Source organism: Embiotoca jacksoni, unplaced genomic scaffold (genome assembly GCF_022577435.1).
Source record: "Embiotoca jacksoni isolate LCO1_2020_lvr unplaced genomic scaffold, fEmbJac1.0.p SCAF_24, whole genome shotgun sequence".
NCBI lineage: Eukaryota > Metazoa > Chordata > Actinopteri > Embiotocidae > Embiotoca > Embiotoca jacksoni.
In genome coordinates this window covers 2,200,903-2,227,127 of record NW_027185375.1, presented here as the reverse complement: position 1 = coordinate 2,227,127, position 26,225 = coordinate 2,200,903, and the positions used below count along the sequence as shown (strand labels likewise).

General features: G+C 43.5%; 1 protein-coding gene across 3 annotated transcripts in view; it reads right to left on the bottom strand.

The window, feature by feature from the left end:
* Positions 1-717: 717 nt before the first annotated feature.
* The window catches only part of rtn3 (reticulon 3), a 35,976-nt gene continuing 10,468 nt past the window's right edge, over positions 718-26,225 (bottom strand). For 2 of the 3 annotated variants that reach the window (XM_069159008.1, XM_069159009.1), the window contains 6 exons: positions 13,512-13,719; positions 11,525-11,663; positions 7,756-7,825; positions 6,241-6,287; positions 5,030-5,088; positions 718-4,895 (listed from right to left, as the gene is read on the bottom strand). In XM_069159008.1, coding sequence (XP_069015109.1) covers positions 4,847-4,895; positions 5,030-5,088; positions 6,241-6,287; positions 7,756-7,825; positions 11,525-11,663; positions 13,512-13,719 — 572 coding nt within the window. In that variant the 3' untranslated portion in view covers positions 718-4,846. Of the gene's footprint in view, positions 4,896-5,029; positions 5,089-6,240; positions 6,288-7,755; positions 7,826-11,524; positions 11,664-13,511; positions 13,720-21,557; positions 24,336-26,225 lie in introns of all 3 variants that reach the window. The other variant, XM_069159007.1, reaches the window with a different exon arrangement.

Here is a 26,225-nt window from a genome sequence, read left to right as displayed (position 1 = left end):
ACTTTCGTACAATGTCTACACGTTGACCTTTGACCTCCTGGATACTAAAACGTCATCACGTCCCGTCGTTTTATCCCGTTATTGAGTTTTAGGAGGTCGCCGTGACCTCTGGAGTCTTAACCAGCTCGTTCTTGACTCTTGAGCGAGCATTGGTTAACCCAGAAATCACATTTACAAGAACGGGATTGAAACACGATGCCTCCACAGCGGAAGCACAAAGGGTCCGATCTATCGCCGAAACATTTTGCGTCGCGTGTTCATTTGGTTTTCACTTTCTGGTAAGTTACCGTTTATAAAAGGAGTATAACTTGTAACTCAAAAGACTCAAAAGACTCTTAATCTGTAACACGGCGGCTAATTTTATAACGTCCCATTAAAGATTCACAGCGATGTGGCTTTCGCTGCGTTACGTAACACCACACACCATGTAGGGCTTGAAGCGGGACGTCCAGCGTGCACGTGACCATTTTACTCTTCATGGTTTTGGTACGTTGGCCCAATCTAAAATTAGAAACCGTAATCCTCCCTCTCCGCCCCCAAACACCGACACACAGACAGCTGCCTCTCAAGTCAAATCTTTTTTATTTTAGATATGTCATCTGGATGCATTGTTAACTCCCCCCCCCCCTCCCTCCCCCCTCCCTCCCCTACACACACACACACTGGTGAAAACATATTTGCGGTTTACATCTAAATGAACAGATTCACCAACAGCCGTGACCCTTTGAGGTGTTTTTATTAATTTCACTTTGACATCAGTACAGAGACCACGTATGTTTTTTTTTTGTTTGTTTTCTCAATTTTCAACGTCTTTCCCAAAGCCTTAAAAATTGGAAACCAAAGTCATAGCTAATAAAAAAAAAAAAACAGCTGATGTTAGCGAACGCCTATATACCATAAAGAGTCCAAAGCAAAAACGAGAGATAAAAAAAAAAAAAAAGAAAGTCAAACACACTCCTGCCACACATTTCCATACCTGATGAAAACACAGACTAACAGGAAGAGGAGGGGGGGGGGAAAAAACAACAACAACAACATGCTGGGAGAGAGAAGGAGGAAAATCTGTGGAGTTTTATTCATATTATATATTACGCTCTAAAGAAAGAAGCCAACTTAGTGCTCTATGAGGCCTTACTGGCACGCTAACACAGGAAACGTCGCCTGAACCGAAAGATGCGTCTGAAAAGATAATTGGCTTCGATAGCACAACACGTGTGGTTGAGGTCAGACTGACGGACTGAAGGTAGCTCAATAAATATTAAAGGGTCAGCTCCCTCCTCCAGTGGTAAGATAACATGCAGATAAGATTGGACTCCATTCACGTCTTCCAGAAAAGAAATCAGAGAACTACGGTTAACGTTTGTAACCTTCACATTCGGTTCGGCGCCTTCCGCCTCCTCCAAAACACACAGGAAGTCAATGGTGTTTAGTTCTGTGAACGCTTTTAATTGGAACTACTTTTTTTTTTTTTTACAGAGGGATTAGTAATGAGAAACACTGCCGACGGTGCGCTCGGTGGTTTCTCGAGCGTCACTGGGACGCACTTTATGGCGGGCGATGACGCGGCTGATATTTAGAGTTCTGTATTTGAACCGCAGAACAGCCGGCCGCGTTTCTGGGAACTGTTTTCGTCCGCTTGAAAGGAACTTGAAAGGAAAAGGCACCGACAAAACGGGAGTTACTAACGCAACCGTGGTTCTAATTCTAATCGGTTCGCCGCAAAGGGGGAATTAAAGAGAAGCAAATCGACTGCGTGGCGAGAGGGAAACGAGTGAATTTTTCTTTTCGCCCGTTATTTTGCGATTTTGGTTGAACCGACTCGCCGGGAATAAACTGAATTTATGGCAAACCCGTCGTCAACACGAGTGTGTTCCGGTGAGCGTCGCACGAAAGTGTCAACACGAGCCTTTTAAAGCTACGATGTGCAACTTCTTCACATTTAAGTGGATAAAACGGGATGCATAACGCCATCGGTCTACGGTATTCGGGCCTGAATATCCGTCACGCACCGCTTGCAGAAAGGTTGCATATTTGAGGCTTTACCGCTCAGAATCTGAAGGAGACACCACGCATGTGCGAGGAGTCAACCGAGACACACAGTGGAGGGGGGGGGGGCTCATGCAAGGGGGGAGGGGGGGCAGATGTCTGAGGAACTACTGCATCGAGAGGCAGTGAAAAGGACGATCTTCCACCGCTGGGCATTCAGTATTCAGGGGGGACGTGCGCAGACTCATCACGACATGGACAGAAAACACCACCAACGCGTCCGTTTCCTTTCCATCCATATATTCGTCCCTTAAAAACAACATGGAGACGCAGCTGTACTGCTGACATGTGATTTATGTTTTTTTGATTTTTTTTTTTTTTTTTTTTTTTTTTTAATACCGAGTTCAAAAAAACACCACCGAAACGATCACAAGTAATAATCATATTAAACAAAAGTCAGGGTCAAGAATATGATACAGCCTATATAAACGGTGAGAATCTGTTTCCAGCTTACACTACGACATGCGCTTCGTGGCAGTCAAAGAAAGAAGAAAAAAAAAAAAGTGACAAACCAGAGCCCAGTAAGAACCACTCCAAAAAAAAAAACAACAAAGAAAAAACAACTCATTCCATCTTCTTCACCTACAACTTTACTCAAAATTACACTCCCTGATTTATTTACACCAACCCTCCCCAAACTTTCATTTTCACTGCTGACGTTGGGTACGGAGTCCAAAATGGGCCAAAAAAATAGTCGGGACTTCAACACTTTGAAAATATAGTTGCTAATTTAGTCTTTAATTTTCAATTTCAAGTTTTATGAAATGAAATTGCAAACTTTTTTTTTTTATTTCAAGGACACATTTAAATTGGACTCTTTCACTGATGTTTGCCTGTCATATCCTAAATCAAAATTATTACCTTACATCTTCTTTCTTCAGCTGTAAGAGATGTAAGCAGTGTTTGACTGAAAAGTTTCCTTAGACCAACGTAAAGAAAAGCAACACGAGGCTCCGGTAAATATGACAGCGAGTTTGCGATTCCATTATAAAATTATATTGCTAATCTTAGATGAATTTATCGATATTTATTGTATCAACAGATCTGATTTAACTGGCTGTGAAAGTTAAATCTTCAAGTTTTACTAAAAGTAAAAAAAAAAAGCTTTAAACAGTCACCTTCCTAGATATTTTCCAAATGTCCAAACATTTGAAAAATCGTATGATTTATTATTAGTTTTTTTTGTTAAATCATTAACCAAACACTGGAAAATGTCTTCAATACTTTTCTGACTCAACCCAACAGCAGAAATTTGGTAATCCATTCTGAGATTGAAGATTTTAAAAGGTTGTGGCAAAAACATCAGAGAGTGTTCGCTTAACTTATCAAACGATCAGGAAATTTATCTGACGGGAGGTCCCTCTGAAAAAGGCCTCCGCTTTAAAAATGAATGAAGCTCGATAACACTTAACGGAAATCTTACAATGCTGTTGTCAAGGTAGTAGGGAGTCGAAAGCAGCCGTCCTATAATTAATATCAATAACAGTAATAAGTAGTGATAAGAAGAATCCAAAAATGTACAAGTGAACGTGAGACCTCGACGCTCTGTGGCCTTAAACAGACAAAGGGAGTTAGAGGGGGGGGGGGGGGGGGGACTGCTGTCAGAGTGAGGGAACGTTTCCTTTTGATATAAAAAGCGAGGCTAACATGTTCCGTACAGCAGAGGAGAGCCTGCGGCCGTCTTGAGGTGAACACGCGTACAAAAGAAAAGCAATCTGATCAAAAGAGGGTGAACTAGACCAAATTATCACAGCTGGCTCAGTGTTCCAATCCTTTTTTTTTTTTTTTTTTTTTTTTTTTATTCTTTTTTTTTTTTTCCTTTATTTCAGCCTGCTCGTGGGGTTCAAGACAAAAAAGTTCAGTGCAATGCAGAAACTCAAACATACAGAAATTGCCTGGAAGGAAAATGGAAAGAAACTCGACATCAAAGCCAAATCGGTAACAGCGAACCCGGTACCTTGCTTTTTCAAAATCCACTCGTATCCCCGAACAACAGCTGCAGAGCGAGAGCAGGATGAGACGAGACACAAAAAACAAAAACAAAAAAACCACCCAAAAGTTTGCTTTTTATTCCTTTTTTTTTTTTGGGTGGGGGAAGGGGGGAGTGGAGGAGGTGTGTGTGTGTGTGTGTGGGGGCGGGGGGGCATTGTTTTTTTTGTTTTTTTTTTACTCTGGGTAACTTTTCCAGCTTAGATGAGCTGTCTACCTTCAGGGGAAATGTGTGTTTTTTTTTTAAAGTACAGACATTTGCTCTTTTTTTTGTTGTTGTTGTTGGTTTTTTTTTTTTGTGACGTCATCAGCCATCATCCAGCCCCCCTCCTGGCTGTACACGACGAAACCAGGCCATAGATTCAGTCTAGTTCACTCCGCCCTGCCTCCGCTTCCCGTTCGCGGCGCGCCCGCCGACCGGCGGAGTCGGCCCGCGCGCCGCTGACACATCGCTTCCTCGCTAGTGACGCGCTTTTCCCGTCTGCACTGGCTCGGTTCTTTTTTTTTTTTTTTTTTTTTCCTCTAATGCTTTTTGCGAGTTAAGCTGTGCGGTAGTTTTACATTGAATATCGAGTAGCTCAGAGATTTTTTTTTTCTACCTAGCAAGGCTTGGGTGTAGTAGGGTGGTGATGGTTGGCGGAGTGGGGGAGGAGGAGTTAGACTGGGGGTGGGGTGGGTGGGGGATTAACTGGAGGGTTGGGGAGGAGAAGGGGCTTTAAGATGGTGATGGAGATGATGATGATGATGATGATGATGGTGGTGACGTGGAGGTTTTTTTTTTTTTAAATTTTTCTAACGGGAGGGGTGTTGATCATTCAGTTTTGCTGCGCTTCACGGCTCCCGGAAGTTTCTCTTGCAACCTGCGAGAAAAAAAAAAAAAAAAAAAAGAAGAAGAGCACAACAGGTGTGAAATACGAGTTGACGGATATGTGAAATGATCGGCTGTCAGAAGTTTTGCTGGAGCAATTCCTCACTGGCGAGCGGAAGCACTTACTTGGCCATTGTGGTGTTCACTTGAGTACGCACCAGGTCGATGTACTGATCAATCTGAGTCTGCGGGAAGAAGAAGAGAGTTTAGAAAAACGGATCTTCTTGCTCTTCCTTTCAGAACCAGTGAAAGCTGAGAGCTGCTCCTCCGAGTCCGATCCTGTTCGCGTCGAACACGTTTAAGGAAACCAGAGCGTGGTGATCTGATTTTGCCCGTTGTTGCCAACCCGTACAGTCCGAGGTGGATTTTGCAGCGCAGTTTAAAGCAGCGGTCTATCTGCAGTAGCCCATTATTGCAGGTAATGACCAGAGTTCAACCTCCACTGTGGTAAGTGACTCACGGAATGAGACTGGGGTGTCCGAGAGGTCGAGCTGTGAGGCCTTTCAGGACGGGCATAAACAGTTCAGCCTCGAAAACCTCCTAAATCCCTGAAATCCCAGACTACCTGTGGAAGGTCCGCCTGAAAAACAACTGAACGACCTCTTGTTTGTTCTCGTCTCCGGGCCAGAGCGAGGTTTGAAACGCTTCCCGGAGGTCATAAAAGCTCGAAGGACGCCTAACCAAATATTCATGTTAGGGGAGGGGGGGGGGGGGGGGTGAATCATTTTGCTTGCGGACCCTTTTGTAGAAAACACCTTTCATATTATTAGTAAGCTACACATTGTGTTCTCAAAAAACACTCAAGTATGCGTCATTAAGCATTCTTGGAACAGTTTTCAAAGCCACCAGAATGTTTTTGCAGGTGAAGGAGGTTGAACGATCGAAACTGTAAAAACCCTGAAATGTGAAACTCGGCATGGATCACGGCGAGTATTAAAACCTTAAAAACCATCAGCATGAGTACGCTGGTCCAAATACCGACCAGACTGAGTGCAAACAGCCAGCTGAGGGCATTTTAGAAATATACAAATTAAACTTCGGCTCACTGCTCCTGCTGTGTTTCAACAGTCGACGAGTAAAACTGCATAAAAGTGCCTCGTTGTGATCCCGACAGACCAGAGCGCCTTCATGTTCTCAGCAAACTGGACTTCGCTCAGGGACGCGAAGGCCGCAGAAAGCCTCCAGTGTCTGATAAAGACGGGAGTCATCCAATGAGATCACTCTTTGATGCGCGTGTTTGCGAACCGATGACATCATCGCTTGTCAGACAGAGTCCGAGTGTCTCGTTTGTTATCTGATGCTTTGGACCCGACACGTGGCAGAGGGGTCACGCTCACCTTGTTCTTCTCGTAGACGGGAGGCACGGCGAAGAGCAGGATGTTGGCTGGAGAACACGGAGAGAGACGAGGATGTTGGTTAAAACAACAACAGGACGCTGCTTCACATTTGATCTGACCGGCTAAATCAACCCGGTCACAGTGTCTTCTACGTCTTGTTTACTGTCACTATGCAGACTGTAGTTGTGTACAGGGACAGCGTCGCGGGCTTTAAAAAGGGCCAATCAGTGATGTTGAAGGTAAAGAACGGCAGCAAGTTCTCCCCGAGCGCTGTGCGACATCGCTCGACGGTCGATCCAAACCGCAGACTGTGAGCAAAGGCTCTGATTGGATGGTCCGCTCGTCTGTGTGACGCGCTGCAGTCGTGGATGAATTTGTCGGTGCCCTTAAGGCCGGAGATGCACCGGCTTTAAACGCCGCGTCGGTTGTGCTCATCCTCAGAAATTAATGCAACATACGAATGTATGAAGACCTGACGGGGTCAGGGACTCGAGAAAAAGAAAAAAAAAACTAAGTGGAAACAAGTCCGAGACTGTTACGTCCACGCACGGCGGAAAATGCTGGAAAAAAAACTGAGTGGGGACGGAGCCGACGACGTGATTGGTCCCCCCCCCCCCCCCCGCCATGTTTAATGGTTTACAACAATGATATGATTGATTCACTGGTGCGCCCTCTGGTGGAGTCCTTCAGTAACACGCTGGAGTGCGTAGTCAAGTATATGAACAAATACGTTCCCGATGCAAAAAGTTGTCAACGCGAATGCGTGGTTCAACAGCAAGTATATCTGTGGTCTAACAGCCGATTTAAAAAAAAAAAATAGTCCATTCTACCTGAAAAGTGATGAAATTAAAAGCAATCGTCTCATGTACAACTGCATGTCGTTAGTTTTAGTTTTTCTTTCAAGAATAAAATACCCTAAAAGTGGCTTAAATGCAACTCTACACCTTTGCCTTAATTCAGTTCATAAGCAAACCGTCTCCACCCACCCCTCCACCAATCACCTGCAGCTGGAGGCCCCCCCTTCCCACCCCTCCTGCAGGTTGATGGGATTGGTTCCTCGGGCATGTGACATGAAATCCTGGCTGTCTGAATCGGTGTATTTTGAGATACTCAGACAGTTTGTTGCTGTTCTAATGTGGAAATACTCAGCCCTGGTATTAAAGACTTACTTTGCTCATGATAAGTTTACTGTCATATTCAAAACATCACGTGGAAATGTTAAAGTGAAAACTGGAATTTAAACACCTCCACCTGTCCAGCTGCTATTAATCTAAACTGGTCTCAGTCCATTAGAAATGATTCGACAATATGAGTGTTGTATTTATACACAGTAAAGATCAGCAGAGGTTACGGAGAGCCGTAAGAATGTTTAGAAACATCCTGCTGAGCGTTCATTCATTTCTATTCGAGTTAAAATATAGAATAATCAGTGATTTTCAGTGTCAGTGAGGAACGTGGACTTTCTCCGAACCCTCACGGGTGTTACGTGTCTTCCCGGTTGCCGTGGTTGCTTACCCAGGATAAGAATGGTGATCCCGTTGAAGACGGCTCCCACGTAGGTCAACAGCCACATGACCACAGCCAGCTGGGAGGGGAAACAAAGAAGAGAAGCCGGGCGAGTCAGAGAAGACGAAGCATTTCACATTTCATCGGAGCCAACACAGACTCCAAAGCCGACTTCTTTAACAGTTCATTAAGAGCAGCATGAAAAAAAAAATAGGAGCTCTCACAAAGAACCCAAGCTTAACAGTAATGGTTCACAGTCAACTGAACTTCTGGTTTGGCTTAAAATGAGCCAGAAGAGGCTTTTGAAGTGAAACTTTTGTGCAGGAAGTATTGAGTTTCATTGGGTAGTTTTGAATGAACTGAACTTCCTCCTGTGGAAGTGGTACCAAATAAAAAGAGAAAATAAAAGGTCTGTTTTTTTGGGTTTTTTAGCCTGTTTTGGGTAAAAGTCTGGTTCTTTCTGCAGTGGAAGTAAAAAAAAACATCTATAGTTTTTGTAGAAAGAGCTTCCGGTACAAACAATGTGATAATGTGTTGAAATATACCTCTAGCCTTTTACTTTTGATTGATCAGAGAATTTACGGCTTATTAAAAATTCTGATTGCAGCTACTCACTGTTTACATCCTCTGATGTGACACATCACAACCAACCGTGACATCCTTCACTGGCTTTTTTTTTTTTTTTTTTTTTTTTTGGAGCCAGAAATCTGCCTGTCGTGTTGATTCAAAGCTGCTCAAGTAGAAAACAAGTAGAGAAGTGATTTTTCGCCCACAATCATGTTGTATTATGGAATTCAGTCCTGTTTAATGATTAATGTTACCTGCCACACCTTTACACAACGGCAACAGTTTATATTAGTGAAACAAAAGCAGCTCTGTACCAACGTAACCTGATCAGAAGGTGTGGACGGACTGAGCTCCCCGTCTCTCCTGTTAGTGCTGCTGCACCTGTTAGGGAGGAAACAGCTGACACATCCATCCGTGGTTGGGACACCACCGGTGGAGGAAGTATTCAGGTCCTTTACTTAAAAGAAGTACTTATACCACCCTGTGAAAATACTCCTTTAACTAAGTATGTAAGTATTATCAGCAAAATTTACTTTAAGTATCAAAACTAAAAGTACACGCAGTGCAGAAGAGGCTCCTTATCATTGTTTTACTGTTATACATGATGTTTTTGGATTTGAATTACTGAGCATTTCACTGCTGTAGTTATTTGAGATTGTGCTGATTGAAACTACTTTAAATATTATTGGTAAATTGAATCTACTGTAACGCATCTTGTTCTATAAAATCATCGTATGTTTGTATTGTTTCTGTTCTGTAAGATCCATGAATCTCTAAAACGTCAACCAGCTCAGAAAAATGAGGCATTTTCCAGCGTATCCAAATGGGTTTTAAAAATAGTTTATTTAAACTTAAAAAGTCTGAGAATTTTCTCAACCCATAAAGAAACGCTTAATCCTTCAGTTCAGCAGTAAAAATTCTAATTCACAATTTCCAAAGTTGGAGATAGATGGTTTTAACTGAACAGGAAGGGTGTGGAGAATCATATTCTGTGGGGTAAAAGTATAAATGTGCATTAAATGGAAAAAGTACAACTGCCTCGAATGTGTACTTGAGTAAATGTACTTAGTTACATTCCAGCACTGTTGGACACGGGCGCCATTTTCACCTGGTATGTGTTCTGTATGTGAATATGTTACCTGGATAATGATATCAGTTTAAATTTACACCTGGTATAAAAAATGGATTCTCAGTTATTCTCTCATACCTTTAAATTTCACCATCTCGATATGCAAATGTGGTTTTCCACTGTCGAGCTAACGTTACCATGGTTACCTTTTCGCTTTCCCTCTGAATGTGGCTGCTTTATAAACTGTATTACCAACCTGAGATTCGATTACAATGAAATGAAAGACGAATGAGGTCGAGCTGATCCGATAAGATCCGGATCCCAAAGCCTTCTGCGTACATACAAGTCATCAATTAGGGTTTTAATGATATTAATATCTAGCAGTAGACTGCGTGGTGACATTTGATTGGCTGGAAGGAAGCTTTAAAGGACGGGTCGACCTCATCTGTAAACTTGAACCTCCGAAACACGTCGCGAAGCTTCTTCTTTGTGTTTTCGGTGCGTTTCACAAACTAGGACATTTATATGTCATTAAAAAAAGGCCACAGTGGGACCGTCCTCGTTCTTCAGGACAGCGGTTCACAACATGTCGCAGAACAATCCGGTTTGTTTAGCTGCTTTTTGCTCTGCACGGCCATCCATATTTCAGAAAAATCAGCGTGGCATTTCAGAGGCGTGTTGGACCTTCATGTGCCTGAAGTTTCTCAGTTTATGGTGCTGCTGTCAGACTTTAAAAGCGGTTCACCCCGACCCTCCTGTCAGCCACAGCAGAAATCCTTTTTTTTTTTTTTTGTGCCATCGCTCCACTGCAGTCGTAGCTGGAAAAACTGGCCACAGCTACTTGGTTAACGATAATACAGCGGCACAACAAATGCACGCACACGGTGTCATATTAAAAGCCTTCGAGCGTTTCATACAAACTCCGGCCTCCAACGAGGATTTGACCTAGTTTTCTCCCAACCGTCTGGCGACCCCCGGAAATGAACTCGTGACCTCCCGTTTTAAAAAAAAGTTGATTAGCAGTTGAATCGATTAAAACAGTTGTGGGAGAGACAACAACAACAACAACAAAGGAGCCGGCTCTGATATTGTTGCTGGTTATCTTAATCAGCAGCACGAGCTTTGCTTCTTGTATCGCCTCCCAACTTTGCTGGAGCTGGATTTCAATCTTTTGGGGTGTTTAAATGATAAATTCCAGAGTAAGTTCCTACAATACTGCACGAGCAGGTTGATATTCTTCACATTTTAAACTACATACACCAGCGGAGTAGAAATGTGTCCAATGAGCTACCTCCTCTCACTCTCACTGAATCATTAACTCTTCTTTTCTGTCGTCTCAGTCTTGAACTGTCTTCAAGTCATTTAAAATCCGACCAAACAGTCCCAACGTCTTCAGCTTCCTTCACGTTACAGTCATGTGGTTCACTCTTCATAAACTCAATGTATAAGGTTGATAAGGCCCAGTTGCATACCAGAGGCCGGCACCATGTAGAAAATATTTTAAATTTTTGTCACAAAGAAGCAGGACTGGTTCTTCAAACAGGAGCGGAGATACTGAACCAAATGAGACAAAGAGATGGTGGGATGATCGTCTTGATTGATTAGAAACGAAACTGTAAAGCTTGTTATTTTGAAGCCCACAGAATTTATGATGCAGCGCTTTTATTTTGAAGAACCTACAGTTCCCCCGTGACACAGTGTATGCGTGCCAGCCAAGCTGTTTGCTGCCCGCGGTTGTCATGACAGTAATGTCTAAAATGAGCTACAGCCCATCAGCAGTGACGTCAACCGAACTTGACGAGCATCAACCTAATTAAAAGGAATATATAGTTGCGATGCGAGATCGTTTTTTTCCATCCTTATTTGCACTTGTTTTGGTTTATTTGGTTTTATTTCGTATTACGTTCTCAGGTCGTCTGTCGGCGTAATACCTCAAATACACAAATAATTTTCTTCAATACTCACTACTGAAGTCCCGATTCGATTTTGGTGGTCAAAGGCCCATCGTTTGATTTTCTGACTATGACGTGATCGCGTGTCGATTTACTCTCTGGGTGGGACCAGTTTTTCCGGGCTAAGCGGAGTAAACGGTGGAAAATTTCGGGATGACAGCGAGCGGTGACCGAGGCTGGAGCTGCTCACCTTTAGGGAGTCCACGAGGTCCTCGACCAGGAAGAGGCGGCTCATCTGCTTCAGGGCTCGGTTGATGTAGGTCAGACTGGCGTCCACGTGCTTGCGGAAAGTCTCTGGAGCGATGCTGACATCCTTATCTATCAGCGCTCTGCGGAGAGAACAAAATGAGGCTAAGTGGTCGGGCAGAAATGCTGCAGGAAAACAATACGTGAAGCGGCCGTGGTGGAAAGGACTAAAAAAAAACAACAACATCCATTTGTGCTAAAATAATCTGAAGGAGGGTTTTTGATAGAAGTCTAAAGATTGTTTTACCCCCAAATCTCACTATCCAGCAGATACTTTCATAGGAAGTCAGTTACATTGTTTAGAAACTGAAGTTGTTTCAAAATAAAAGATTTCAAACCTCTCCCATTGAGAATAAACCTACGGTACAGATTCTTGTCTTGATAAATCTATTTTGATGTTCTGTATGTTTCAAGTTCAAAATACATTTCTAATTCCATCAGTACAACAGCGTTGTCACACAAACACAGTTCTCATTCACTAATTATTCTCTGTCACTTCTATGTTGTTTGATGGTAAAACCGATCACTTCCTGAGCAGATATTTCAAAATAAAAGCCTTTCAGCAGCTCAAAGGGTAAAAATTCCCCTTTTAACTTGAAATGGATTCAGGAAATGTTGACATTTCACTGATTGTAATTCAACTGAAATTTATACAACGAAAAAAGTCAAAGTGACTGGAAATAATTAGTAAATATAAACAATTTTACAACACATGATGGTTCAGAAAGAATTAGCAAAAATATTTGATTTAATAAACTAATATTCATTTAAATCAAGGAAAAGAAGAAATTTCCCCTCGGGGATTAATAAAGTGTATAAAATCAAAATAAAATCAAATAAAAAAAAAAACATATCTAGATTTGCTTGATTCATCTTATATTTGAGGATTTATTCATTTTTGTTATATTTAATAAAACATTAGTTGTCCTCGCGTTGTGCAGAACCAGGACATCGCCTGTGTTAACAGTGAAAATAATATTGACACGATAATCGGAGGCATTAATGAGCAGTGAGTGAATCCAGATAAAGAAGCAGTGTTATCTGCTTGGTGCGCACAGACGTCAGTCAGGAGTTTCATTCCAGCTGCACTGCTGCAGATTTCTGCTATTTTGTCGCTGCGACATTAAATCTTGATTTTTTTTTTCCCCCCTCTTTGGTTTCAAGGTTAAAATGAGCCGTGACGAGAATTCAATGTTGCGGCCGTGGAGAGGAGCTGTACTCTGAACTCTGTGAAGCCTTCCCTCAGGCTCGGGCTCCACCAAGTTGTTCTATGAATAAATGCAGACGAGGCAGAGGTTACGTGAGGTGATACAAAAGCCTGACCTCCAACACTCTGAAAACGTAGAGGTCTTTAGAAGGAGCGTGGTTCAAATGTATTATATGAGGCCCTGCTTTAAAACATGTGGCAGTGCAGCAGCATGGCTCAGTGCAACGAAATGAGAGTTTTATCACTTTCACATCGTTGGTACTCGTGTAGCTGCCTGTTTGGGAAGCTACAAGACTAAATCTTTTTGTGAATCGGCCTAGTTGCACGTGAAAATAGTCTAAAAGTGCATCCTGCAGCCCAAGTAATCACCGTTACCTTGTAATATTGTGTTTAAATCTCACAATTCTCCACATTTTTGGTGTTGCCATAGCAACAACACAAGTCTGTCTTTACTGGCGCAAAAAAAAAGAAAGAAAAAAGAAGCACAACAGTGATTAGTTATTTTCTGAGGCCTCAAAAAATTGTAATCTAATAACTGAAAATCTTTTCTGCTTGAAGTAGTTGGATTCATTTGTGTCACCGGCACAATACAAATTCTGAAACACATAATCTACTAAAAACATTTTCATCGCCCTTAACAGACCCTGATCAATCCGACCTGCCCGAACATAAGAAAAGGTCAAAGTCACGTAGAGCCGACTCTCTCCGCGGGACACGGTCTTACTTGAAGGGGTGTCCGTCGTTGGACTTCTGCACCGCCTGGACGACGGACTTGTAGATGCGGAAGGTGATGGTGACGCAGAGCAGAGCCAGCAGCAGGTAGGAGGCCACGCTGATGACGCTGAAGGCCGCCAGCGACAGCAGCAGCAGCATGGACAGCCCGAACACCACGCCCGACTTCTTGGGGTCTCGCCAGTGGATCAGATCCTTCACTGCACACAGGTGGAGGGAGACGTTAGACTGACGTTGGACCGGTCGCACTGACCTCCAGTTAAATATCATGACGCTAAATTGTAACACGATGACTTGTTCCGAACCTCAAGTAAAACATAAACGGTTTGAAAAACCTGTTGTCAGGTGGAACACGGAGAGTATTTTCTCTGAAATGATGCAGGTTTGATGGAGGAACCGATTTCAGCTTTTTATCCAGTCAAATTTGAAAGGAGCTGATTATGTTAAATTCTATAAAAGTGTCATTAAAGCCAGAGACAACTAATACTGTGATAGTGCGCAGAAGGTGGGATGTCAATGAAAGCATGATGTAAGTCTCATGTCACACTCACCACTAGCTGCTTCTCACAACTGCAGTTTGAATTCACTAAACACCAGTTGCTTCTACTTTGTAATTGGAAGTTGCCGTCAGTAAAACTGAACACGTAGAAAGAACTGTTGGGTGAAAATGGCATTTCTAAGCAGCAGGAAGGTGAGGATGGTGGTGGGGGAAAAGTATGGCACGTCAAGACATAATAAAATATATGACGTTATGATTACAGAGGAAAACCAGTAAACATAGATCAAGTTTAGAATCTACGTTGACAGCAAATCTAAATGTGGATAGATGAGACAGGAAGACTTTCAAAACAGGAACAACAGAAGGGTTCTTATGAAAATAAAATAAACTGTCTAAACAGGGACGTTAAAAAATAATTGGCAGTTAAATATTACAAATCTGTTCCAAACCCAAAATCCTGGTTAAGGTTTAGAGTCATTTTCATGCTCTGACTATTTAAGAGAAAAATTTTCAAGCGGCCTTCAAAAGTTGAAAAAATGTCTTGAGGGAGAAAAAAACAAAAAAAATCCTCCTCTTCAACTCTGGCCCAATAAAACATGAATACGCGCCATAAATCTCTTCTGGCATCTGCAGCCCAGAATAACTGAGGGAGGAACACTGCTGCGGATGCCCGTTTCATGTCTGTATGCAAGCCCTGCGAGAAGTCCTGCATGCAGAACGGTAGCCTCTATACAAGGCAAGTTACGTAACGCTGGAATGGGTTGCTGCTCTTTCTGCCACTCCTTCCCCTCTTTGAGGGGTAAAAAAAAAAAGAAGAAAAAAAAGGGGTATTTAAAAAAAAAAAAGCCTTGTGTAAGTGGTGGTGGAAAGAGCACGAGGGCTGAAGCCTCGGTGATGGAGCAGGCTTCAGCGCTCCTGCAACTAATGGGAACACATGTTATATACAGTAGGACCTTCTCGCGCACGTCATAGAAAAATAAAAGCAACTACAACGTAGTACTTAGTGTGCATTTCTTGTGAAAAAAATATGATTCCTCAGTGTTTTGCAAACCTTTGACTTTAACTCTGGGCAAAGGGAAAGTAAAGGGAATTTTAATTCCTTTTGTTGTGTCGGTGTTCCTGGCTGTGAGCTGGCGTTTCAAGCGGCGAGAACCAGGGATGTTTCATGATTTTCAACTTTTAAAATCGGATAGTTTCTGTGCCAATTATCTTGTCTTAAAGACATATATTTCTCCTTGTTTTTACAGGCACCTTGTGGTGACAAGTTACTCCTGCCAGAAGGTGGCAGTAATGCACCTGAAAGCTGTTTGCTATCTGACAACTCGCCCCCCCCCCCCCAAAAAAAAAAAAACAGTAACAGGAGAAACATGCAAAAGATGACTACAGCTGACAAAACGCTAGTATATATAGTTTTCAAAATTTCATGGCATTTGTTGCATGAGTAGGTGTGTGTGTGTGTGTGTGTGTGTGTGCGCGTGTGCGTGTGTGCGTGGAAACTGTTGTAGGGCCTTTGTATTTCAGTGCATTCAGTCCAGTAAGACACTATACTGTTTACAGAAACATCACTAAGGTGGCTAAGTGGGATGTCGTGATTGTATTTATTTCATGCAATGTAGTAACCGTGACAACAGTACCGTAAGCACATGTTTTGATAATGAAAACTAGGTAGACGACGCTCAAACACTAGGTGCTTCCGAAACAGACACACCCATCACTCACACACACACACACACACACACACACACACACACACACACACACACACATTCCTTGTTGCGGAAATATTTTCCTGGCTTTACTTTCTCAGTCCAAACTGAGTGACATTCTGCTAAATTAGCAACAATCCCGATAAAGGATTACCAAACTAAAGTTTGACATTGTTGGCTGCTTGAAATGCTGACTGTAACTGATTAAGAAAGTTAAATTTCAATTTAAAAACTTGGCAGGTTAATCTATTTTCAGTCACTCAGCAGCGGTTAAACCCTCTCAGCAAGTATTTGTGTACAGTTCTGCTGCCAGATTTTGTGGCTCAGTTACACAACGGTGAAGTGACTTCATTTCAGTGGAATAGCTCTCAGGAATGAAATTTGATGAGGATGAACAGATTTATCAGATTCTCTTTCTGTTAATGAGAACAAGGGGGAGACAATCAAGCCGATCAGAGATTAATCCCTGGTTAACACACGGAAACGGAAATGATGTAAAATTTCTCTCCGGTCAGCGTTACCATTATTTAGCGATATATGGACTGCCACTACATGGCCGGTCTGTTTCCATAACAATGTGCTATATGTCCATTTTAGTTGTCACTGTTTATCAATGAGAAATAACACTCATACAACATGTCATACCTGAAAACCTCATAAACAGTTCAGACGCTGGTCTGAACTGTTTACAAGAAAAGCAGCAGCAGGTCTCCGCGCAGGCACGCGCGCGCGCGCGCACACACACACACACACACACACACACACACACACACACACACACACACACACACACACACAGAGCTCTTTTGTTCCCGTCTGTTGACTCAGAATGAGACTGTGTGAAAACCTCCTAACCTCCGGAACAATAGAGTTTCCATGCATCAACTGAGGTGATTAACGACATTCAAGGACAAAGGGAATTCACGGATCCCTTTTTTTCAAAAACCCATTTATGAGATTTTAATGGTCACAGTTGTTCTGAGAAACGTGACATTTTCATCCCACAGCAACAATGAGCGGGGTTTCCTCACCCTGCACTGCAGGGGTGTGGTGTCCTCCCAGCATGCTTTGCTGTCCGTACCCACGGGGAGGCAGCCGAAGCTTGAAGGCCCTTGTTCATTATCTCTCTGTCTCTCTCTCTCTCTTCCTGCCTGTCTCTGTGTCTCTCACCCTCGCTCTACTCTGCTGAGGCGCAGTGGCCTGCTTTCACTGAACTGCTCTTAAAGCAACACACACACACACACACACACACACACACACACACACACACACACACACACACACACACCAATTGCGAGACTTATTTTTCAGGTAAATAACAACAAGTCCAAACAAAGCAGACAGGTTATGTGCGCAGCACCTTTCAGAGACTCCGACACACTAATCGCCCGCAGTTTCAGTTTTCCTCGCTCTCATTATAGTCTGAAACCCCGTACTGTGCTGAAGGGCCGACCAATCAGAGGCCAGCGTTGGTGGTTAAGTGCGGTGACTGTAGTTGCAGGGGTAGAGTTTTGGCACAAAAAGTGGTCGTTGCTGATTTGGTTAACTCCAGTAAAATGAAGCCGAGGTCTACGCCAATCAGGACGCAACGGTTCCCTGCAGGGCGAGGCCAGGCTACATGAGGATTATGGACAAAAAAATACAATCATTACATTTTTTGACGAAATATATTTGACAGAATCAATTTAAAATCTGAGACAAAAAGTAGCCTCACGTCACAATAAGATGAAAATATCAATAAATTCGCCCAGCCTCGGGCCTGACCCATTTATTCATGCAGCAAATCTGGTCAATTTAAAAACTGGGACACTTAATAGGACCGAGCCATCATTAGTACGCATGTGATTTCCCTACAATGACAAGTGACAGACAGGAAGCTACTGAGGACTGGGCTGATGTGATTTCTGCTCTTGGTGAGCGGTAGCCTGCAAGGTATTATTTTAAAGCACTGCTTTTAACATAAAATTACATATACTATTATACATACATATTATATATAGTTTGTGACGTTTACGGTCTCCTGCCAGGAAGTAAATCCACAAGATGAACTGAAAATGTTAATCTGTGCGACTGCAGGCTAGTCACAGTCGAACCAAGACCTAATCCATTCTGAACTGGTAACTGATCTACAGCGCACACGCGCGTGTACACACACACACACACACACACACACACACACACACACACAAATCTCACAATGGAACAACCGGTGATGATCGGGTGTAACAAACATCCGCTGAACCTGCAGCACCAAGTCGAGTCACTGAACGCCACCTACCACCACGTTTAAAGCAGCGTAATGAACAGTGTGACTACGAACTGCTCCGGAGGAGTAATTAGCAATAAGACAATATTTTAAGTAACAACCCAGTATATGTCTGTTTCAAAACCTCGCTCTACTTTTCTTTATTAATGTGACCCCATTATAAATCCTGACAAAGGTTATTGTTTCTCCTAGGTGACAGTCAGGATGTTAATGTGTCGTTACAGAGAATCTGAAAACGCAACGGTACTCGTCGACTACCTTTCCGTCTGCAGGTCTGCGGTAACTTTTAAATAAATAAAAAAAAACATGGCGATATTTTGCGTTTGAGTCGGGTGACGAGGCACAAAGTTCCAGACGACCAAAAGCCGCAGCGCAAAATGGACGAAACGCTCCAAACATATTTCGAGCAGCTCAAATTTATTTTATACGATTTATACGCAGCATTGAAGTTGAAAATTGTTAACTTTATATTAACATGAATGTTGCCACAATGTTCACATCCTGACAGCTGCTTATGTTATAGCAATTATGTCATACAGGATCTTGAAATTGTATTTTTATTATACAAATGTCACTTCTTTTTTTTTTCTTTTTTTTTTTAATCAAAAATGTTTATAGGTAGTAATTTCCTGTATTTACAACACTGATCTTTTTATCTAAATATAGTTTACTCTCATTCTCAGTGTGATTTTAAAACTAACATCCTGTCCAGAGAGGGTTGTTATTGTATCACCTGGACAAGGCGCTGACTCCCATTAGATCATGGAGAGATTTCTTTTACAGCTACCTCAATCTGTAAATGAATGCACTATAATGCAATTTTTCATGACTTTATTATACGACGGCCAACAGATTGATGCAATACGAGTCAAATCTAATGAGATACCTGCCTATCGTGATGTATGTCGTGAACCAGTTTTAAAACGGGTGTGCCTTGATGTCCTGGTTTGACCTTCGATGTGCCGCTGCCCCGAACAGTTCTGGTTTATACGTTTATCTCCTGTCCAGCCTCCAGTGTTAACGCGGTACTCTACGACCAGTCACGTGTCTTCTTGCCCACCAAAAAAAAAAAAAAAAAAAATACTTAAAAAAGATTCAATAAAGGATTTAGATGATTCAGATTCAATCAGCAGATTCAGACCTGGTTTCAAGTTTCATATAACGACATTGAAGCTCATCCTGAGTGCTACATCACAATTATCTGCACTAGGGAGGTCAACAAAAGTACCAACAATTTGATAGTCGGCACGAATACCGCTGACAATCCTATCGTTATCGCGAATAAAAACTGCAATACTCTTACTGGTATGTCATCTCTACTACAGCGCCTTAAACATAAAAAGCAATGAGAACAAAGTCTGAGTGTAATAAATACACTAGGAAAAAACTGAAGCCGACGTTTCTTTTATTTTCCTGTTGCGCACGTTTTCTCCGTTGGTTTCCGTTTGCGGCAGACGGTTCTGTGGCAGGTCGAGCTACAGAGTGTGCAACACATGTAGGTGTAAGAGAGAATGTGTTAGGATTACCGTCTGCATACCGGCCTCTGTGTATGTGTGTGGAGATGGAGATCATGTCTGTAGAAAAGAAAAAAAAAAAAAGGGGGGGGGCGACTGCAGACCTGTAACGTATAATACACTCCGGCACTTTTGCCCCTCGCTCTGGTGAACTTTTAATGACGAGTATAACGCAACAATTTTCTAAATAATCAGGGAAGCAGGCCGGTTTAAAAGCCCGCTGTCACACCGATAAGTGTTTTTTAGAGGAAGGTCGGGCCCGGATGAAAAGGCAGCCGGACCGGACGAGTGAGGAGCGGAAGACCTGACGGCAAACTAATCCCCCCCCCCCCCCCCCCCCCCCCCCCCCTCACCCTCCTGGCATCTCGCTGAAACTCGAGTACGAATCATCATGGCAAAAATATTTGCACCTAAGTGGCCTCCAGATATGCAGTTAACTTTGGGTCGCTTCGATTTTTTTTTTTCTTTCTTTCTTTCGACCCGTGCCGTGCGTGTTTTAGCGAGCATGCCGCGGAAAGAAAAGGAACATCGAGGCGGAAACCCAACGCCGGGGATCGACTCGACCGCGTGACTACCAAGGTTTCCTGAAAGCCAACACGCGGCCGCCATGTTCAAACACCTCTGTCAGGAGGACCACTGCCAAGCTGCAAAAGGACAGAGGGCAGGAGAGGGTCATCAGCTCGCCAGACCAAATGTAGCCTTTAATGTCCATGTAGCATACCCGCTGCACCTCCCCTGGTGTGGCTGCTCTATCCGTGACAGCTGCGACTCTTACAGCTTTAACAAGCGGCTGAAAAAAAATGGCTTGTGTTGCAGTTCTCAACAGAAATATGTAAATACCGACTTGATACAATCGTCTCAAAAGATGCCACTAGGGGCAGGCAATGTCATACCCCGTAATATCATTACAGTAGCTTTGAAATGCCAGTTGGCAATAAAAGCAAGCCTGAAGGCGCCTTTCCCCTTGTGTGCCTCTTCCAGCGAGACGTCTCTGGTGTTCTTTCGTGCAGGAGGGCTTTAAGACTTTCAGACACGAAAACACCTGCTCCGAATACCAAACTGTTTTTTCTGGCATTTGTAGCCGCACATGTGCGATCATGCTGTAGCAATTTGCACCAAACACTATTGTGTGTTTAGTGCGCGCCAGATGATGAAATGCGTTCACTATCACAACTGCATAAGAACTTAATTCTAAAATTAACTTGGTACTTGGCTTGGATTCAAAAAAAAAAAAAAAAAAAAAAAAAAAAAAGTAGCATGTACTACTTTGAAGTAATAGAAAAAAAGTCTGTCTAACACAAACACACACACACACACACACACACTATAAGACAATACCTAGTCTCATCATGATATGAAAAAATATTGATATCTAACAGAGCCAGCTAATTTGTTGTATCAGCTGTCTGTAAAATAGCTCCAGAAAGTAAACTGTGTTAGTCTGCTCCTCTGAACTGCAGAAAAAAAAGAGAAAAAAAAAATCTAAAGATTTTATCCTAATCAAAAAGATACATTTCTTTTTGTTAAAACTGATTTCAAAAAGTGGGCATCAAAAAAATGTCATTCAGGTATATTGGTATGGAAAGTTTTTGAAGAATATCCACCGTAAAATTCACCATTTACTTTGTGTATTTTTCAAAAAAATGTATACAAAAAATACACAACTTTGTTGTATTGTAATTGGCAAGGAAAGCCAACCCGTCGCTTTCTTCACGGTTCATGTGGAATACCACAATGTTCCTTACTTCTTTAAAATGTGTTTAATTCCCCTTTTGTACAATTCATCACATAAAGACAACAAAATCATCCAAATGATAGTTTAACTCTTTGCTGCCAGGTGACAACAAGTTGGTGACTGTTGAAAGACTACATGCCACAGACCGAAAGTAAATTGGCTAAAAGAGGACCCAAATGGTAAAATGGTTAACTGAAAAAAAAACTTTTTTTTGAAAAGGATCAGGCAGTTACTGAGGTGCAAGTAAGAAAAAGGGGTCCCTGCTGAGGGAATTGCGTGAGGTTAGCAGGCCTACTGCCCAGAGGGAGGTGGTGTTACCTGATAAGTGGGTTAGTATTGCTGTCAAGACATGCTCAGCAAGGTGATAGGCTTCAGCCACCCATTCGTCGATGGCTTCTACCTCTTTGGAATAGGTACTGTCGACCACACGGTGGCTTTCGGGACATGGGGTGTATGGACCCGAGGTAAAGGAAGACTGCTGCGTAGATGAGGCGTTGGCCTGAACCTGGCCCCGGTCCGAAACCGCCGACCGGAGGTCCTCCGCCTCCTGACTGCTGCCCAGCTCTTTGAGAGCGCTGATCGTCAGTTTCTCTTGTTCCAGATCCATCACCGCAGTCGGAGGGGATTGGGAATGAGGCAAGCTGGTTTTGCGGAGCTCGTCCTTTGAGGGAACGCCTTGGTAGGGGTTTTCGGGTTCCTCGTCTTCCCGGGATTTCAGGCACTCTCGCATGAACTCCACGAAACTATCCGTTGGTTCGGAAGCCGAGCTGTCCAGGCTGCTGTTCGTTTCCGGCGCGCAGTGAGCTGCTTTCGTGTCCTCCTGGACGTTTGAGCCGGGCTTCTGCGATGGTAGCGAGTTGTCGTGTTCCGCGTCATCCGCGAAGGTCTTTTTCTTATTGAACTCTTGCTCGCTGAAGCAGGAATATGGGTCTTGGGGGTATTCTCTTGGAGACGGCTTCGTGAAGGCTTCGCTATCGTTCGGGGAAGTGATCCCGTCCGAACTTCGACTGTCTTCCGGAACGTCGTTTGGTGCAGAGCTCGCATTCAATTTTTCGATGAGGATTTGAGAAGGATCAGCAAGAAACCGCTCCTTGGCATTGTGTAGCTCTTTATCATCGATGTCATCTAAAGGAGAGGATGTGTCGAACTCGTAATCAAACGATTGTCTGTCGTATATATCGTCCTGCATAAAGCTGGTTTTAGAAAGAGGCACTGTCTCCATGTAGGCTTGTTTTGCGACGGTATCGCTCTTGTCGTCCACTTTGGACTCGCTGTGAGGAGCTGCTTCCCTTGATGGCAGCTCGGTCTTGCAGGGTTTGACCAGGATATCCAGCGCTTCATCTGACCACTCGTCGTTATTGTCCGGGAAGTCCACATCTTCGCTTGTGACTACAAAAGTGGAGGGTTTCTCGTGAACTGTATTCGAAGCGGCCTGTGATTTGTCAGATTGTGCAGAGTCGTTTGAAACCGATTTTGATGTGGATTCCTGATGGCATGCTTCTGGACCAGACTTGAAGGTCTTGTGTTTGGGAGAGTATTCGCCGTCAGAGTCCACGGGCGAGGACGGAGGAGAGTAGCCTTCCATGAACTCGGTTTCTATGGGTCGCGTTTTGGGTGGTTCGGTTTTAATGTCTTCCGGTTCTGAGGTTTTTGGAGCCTCACGGGCTGGATCTTTAACAACTTCATAATCCTCATCCGGCTCCATTTCCATCTCCATCTCCATCTCTTCTTCACTGTAGTTTGGCTCGTCGGTCTCAATAACATTGATTGTTGGAACCTGCATCAGCTTCCTCTCAGACTTCGGCGGAGGGGTCACCTTCTCGTCGGGATCGGGAGCTGCGGAGGAAGGGGCGGCTGCCGGATCACTCAAAACCGGAAGATCAAAAACTGACGAAGGGGCACAAACGCCGTCCTCGATGACGGTATCGTCCGACTCGCCCGAGCTATCCGCTTCACTCGCCTCTCGGGGCTCCAGGTCTCCGGTCCAAGCGGCGTCCTTCTCACCTGAAACGTTCGGTTTGGCATTAGTCCCCGCCGGAGGGGAGAAAGGAGGAGATGGGGAGTCGAAGCCTGCAGGAGGCGCGGGTGAGGATGGAAGCACAGAATCGATATTCGATGACGCCTGGACGCCTGACTTTTCCTGCTGATCCCACATGTAGGCTGTTGGCAAAAAGCTGAGGTCGAACTCCTCTTCAACGCTCGGCTGTTTCTGTGCGTCGCTGAACTCGTCTTTCTGTTTTGGAGGTTCGACGGGAGAATCCATGAAAGCGTCAGGGACACCAGCGAAGGCAGCGGGGGCGTCGGGTATAACCGTGTCCGTCTCCTTCCCCTTTGATGCAACATTGCCGGCGCCTTTGATTAAGGCATCAAACTCCAGCACAGGAGGTAAATGAGCCTTCATCCACTCTTCTGTTTCTTCAAACTCATTTACGTGTCTTAAATCTTCAAGGACTTCGAAGGGGGATTCTGGAGACTGATCAGCAGAACCTCCCTTCTTCTGGACAGTTGGTGCAATTTTCTCATTTGGAGATTTCTGGGTCTCCGTGGGAGATTTCTGGGACACCGTGGGAGATTTCTGGGTCTGGGACTCCGTGGGAGATTTCTGGGACTCCGTGGGAGATTTCTGGGTCTGGGACTCCGTGGGAGATTTCTGGGTCTGGGACTCCGTGGGAGATTTCTGGGTCTGGGTCTCCGTGGGAGATTTCTGGGTCTCTGTGGGAGATTTTTGGGACTCTGTGGGAGATTTCTGGGTCTGGGTCTCAGTGGGAGACTTCTGGGACTCCGTGGGAGATATTGGTGTCTCCCCGATATACTTTGGGATCTCAGGAGAAGTTTTCTCGTGATGGCGATCCCTGAAGTGAGAGAAACCGCCATCGCTTCTAAAATCTGGTTCCTTCTTTTTGGCCGCAAGAGCTTCCAGTGCTTTTATTCGCTCTGAGACAGGAGACGTCTTTATCGGTGAGTCCGGTTGTTCGTCCGGCGGTCCCGCATCACTGCCGTAATTACCAGAGGAGAATGAACCGGGTTGAGAAGGAAAGCGAAGGGATGTCGCGACACCTTCACAGGGCTTGTCGGAGCCTCGGATCACTCTTTTGTCTACATCGCCATGCACGAAGAACCAAGATGAAGAGGGACAAGGAGGTATAAAAAAATAAAATAAAAATTACACACACTAAACTCCCATGCACTTCTAACATCATTCAGCGAGGCCTTAATATAGCAGCCCAAGCACTCATGCATTGCATCATGTAAATGTGAGGCAGACTCGTATAATGGATGGCATCTTCAATTTTAGCATGCTGCTCTTAACTACTTCACAGAGTTGCCATCAAGCATCAATCACTATGGCAACTTAACTTATCTGAATGATCAAATGAAGCAGCAGAAGAAATAAAAATCTCACCGACAATTCCTGTAAATCACCATGTGTGGCTGGTGATCATGCATTTGTATATTTAGTGTATATGAGCTGTTATACACTTATAGGCTTGAACACAGTTTATTTTTTATCGTGTTTTCTTGTTTCTGCAGGAGTTATTTTCCCAGAGCTTTTGGTTTGGCATCGAATACTTTAAAAGTGAAATCCTAAATCAACTTCTTAAAAAAATACACTACATTGAACACTAATGAATAACTGCTGCTCACACACAAGTAATCATAACAGCTACTTCGTAAGATCTGCAGATGGCAACTAAAGAAACCTACGATATAGAACCCCACAAAACGATAGAGAGCTGAAATAAAGAGATGAGACGAAAACTATCAAAAGGTTGTGAAGATAAAACAACTTCCTGTGCTTACTCAAGGCTGTCTTTTGTATTGTAGCAGAATTATATTTTAATACATTAAGACAAAAAAAATGTGTTCAGTGATGATGATGATGCAGAATCCAGTCCCTCCAGCCAATAACAATCATACGATTGTAATAATTAATGCAGATTCACCAATTCCAAAAGAAGACCAGTAAAAACTGAAAAAGTGAAGTAACAGGGTTTATGGGAAATGTGGTCTTCGCATGAGAATTAGGCTTCCCTGTGCAAGTATGTGTTAAATTACATGAGTTTACAAACCCTTCCAGTTGTATAAGATCGCACCATTGGATTGGATTTAGCTCCCTGCTGCTTCTTTTCTGTTCCCCAATAATTTTGTCATAAACTTTGATGTGCGTTCGGACCACTGCTCACAAAAGTACGTGTAACTCGGGCGCTGATTTTTCTTATCAAGAGACGAAACTTGGGGAGTTCTTCTCTGTGCTCCATGTACATCACAGCGTTGTACATCATTCACGCGCAACAATATATTTCTCACTGTAACCCGGTTCTCATGTTTCAAATATTTAAGCAATGTCCAATGGATAGAGTGGAAGCGGCAATCTCTGAACGTTCAAGAGTAAGAGTTCTTTGTTGCGGAAAGTAACTTGGTACATAATTTGTGTTCGATAACTGGCTATTCATCGCAATCATGTAAAGTTCTGATCCATAAAATTATGACAAATATGCCAAGCGTTACATAATACTGCTGGCTTTGTGTAGTTAATCAGGTCATTCAAACGTCACCATTTCCTCAGCCAAACAGCTGAGGAGGCTTTTACAGTCACTGTGATGGAAGGCTCCCCCTCCCCCATCCAACAGAGACAATGTACCACCTGACTTCCAACGATCCTTTAGAAATCACATGATTCCCTTCACCAATCGGCCAATCCTAAATCACCTTCAACTCCCAAACATCAGCTGCTCAGTTTATCCAGCGCACGCCAACCTCCATGTACTGATAATGACACGACAGCTTTTACCCAGCATGCACTTCTACAAAATGATAAATTTTGTCTGGTTAATGCAATTTCTCCTACATCAAGAACCTTGCGTTGATAACTGCGCTGTCAACACGATTCAATAACTCCGCACCTTCCTTGCCACTGTGTTGACACACACTTTCCCCACTTGTGTCCAGCTGACTGGTCCACTTTGTCTCGGATAGGACGACCAC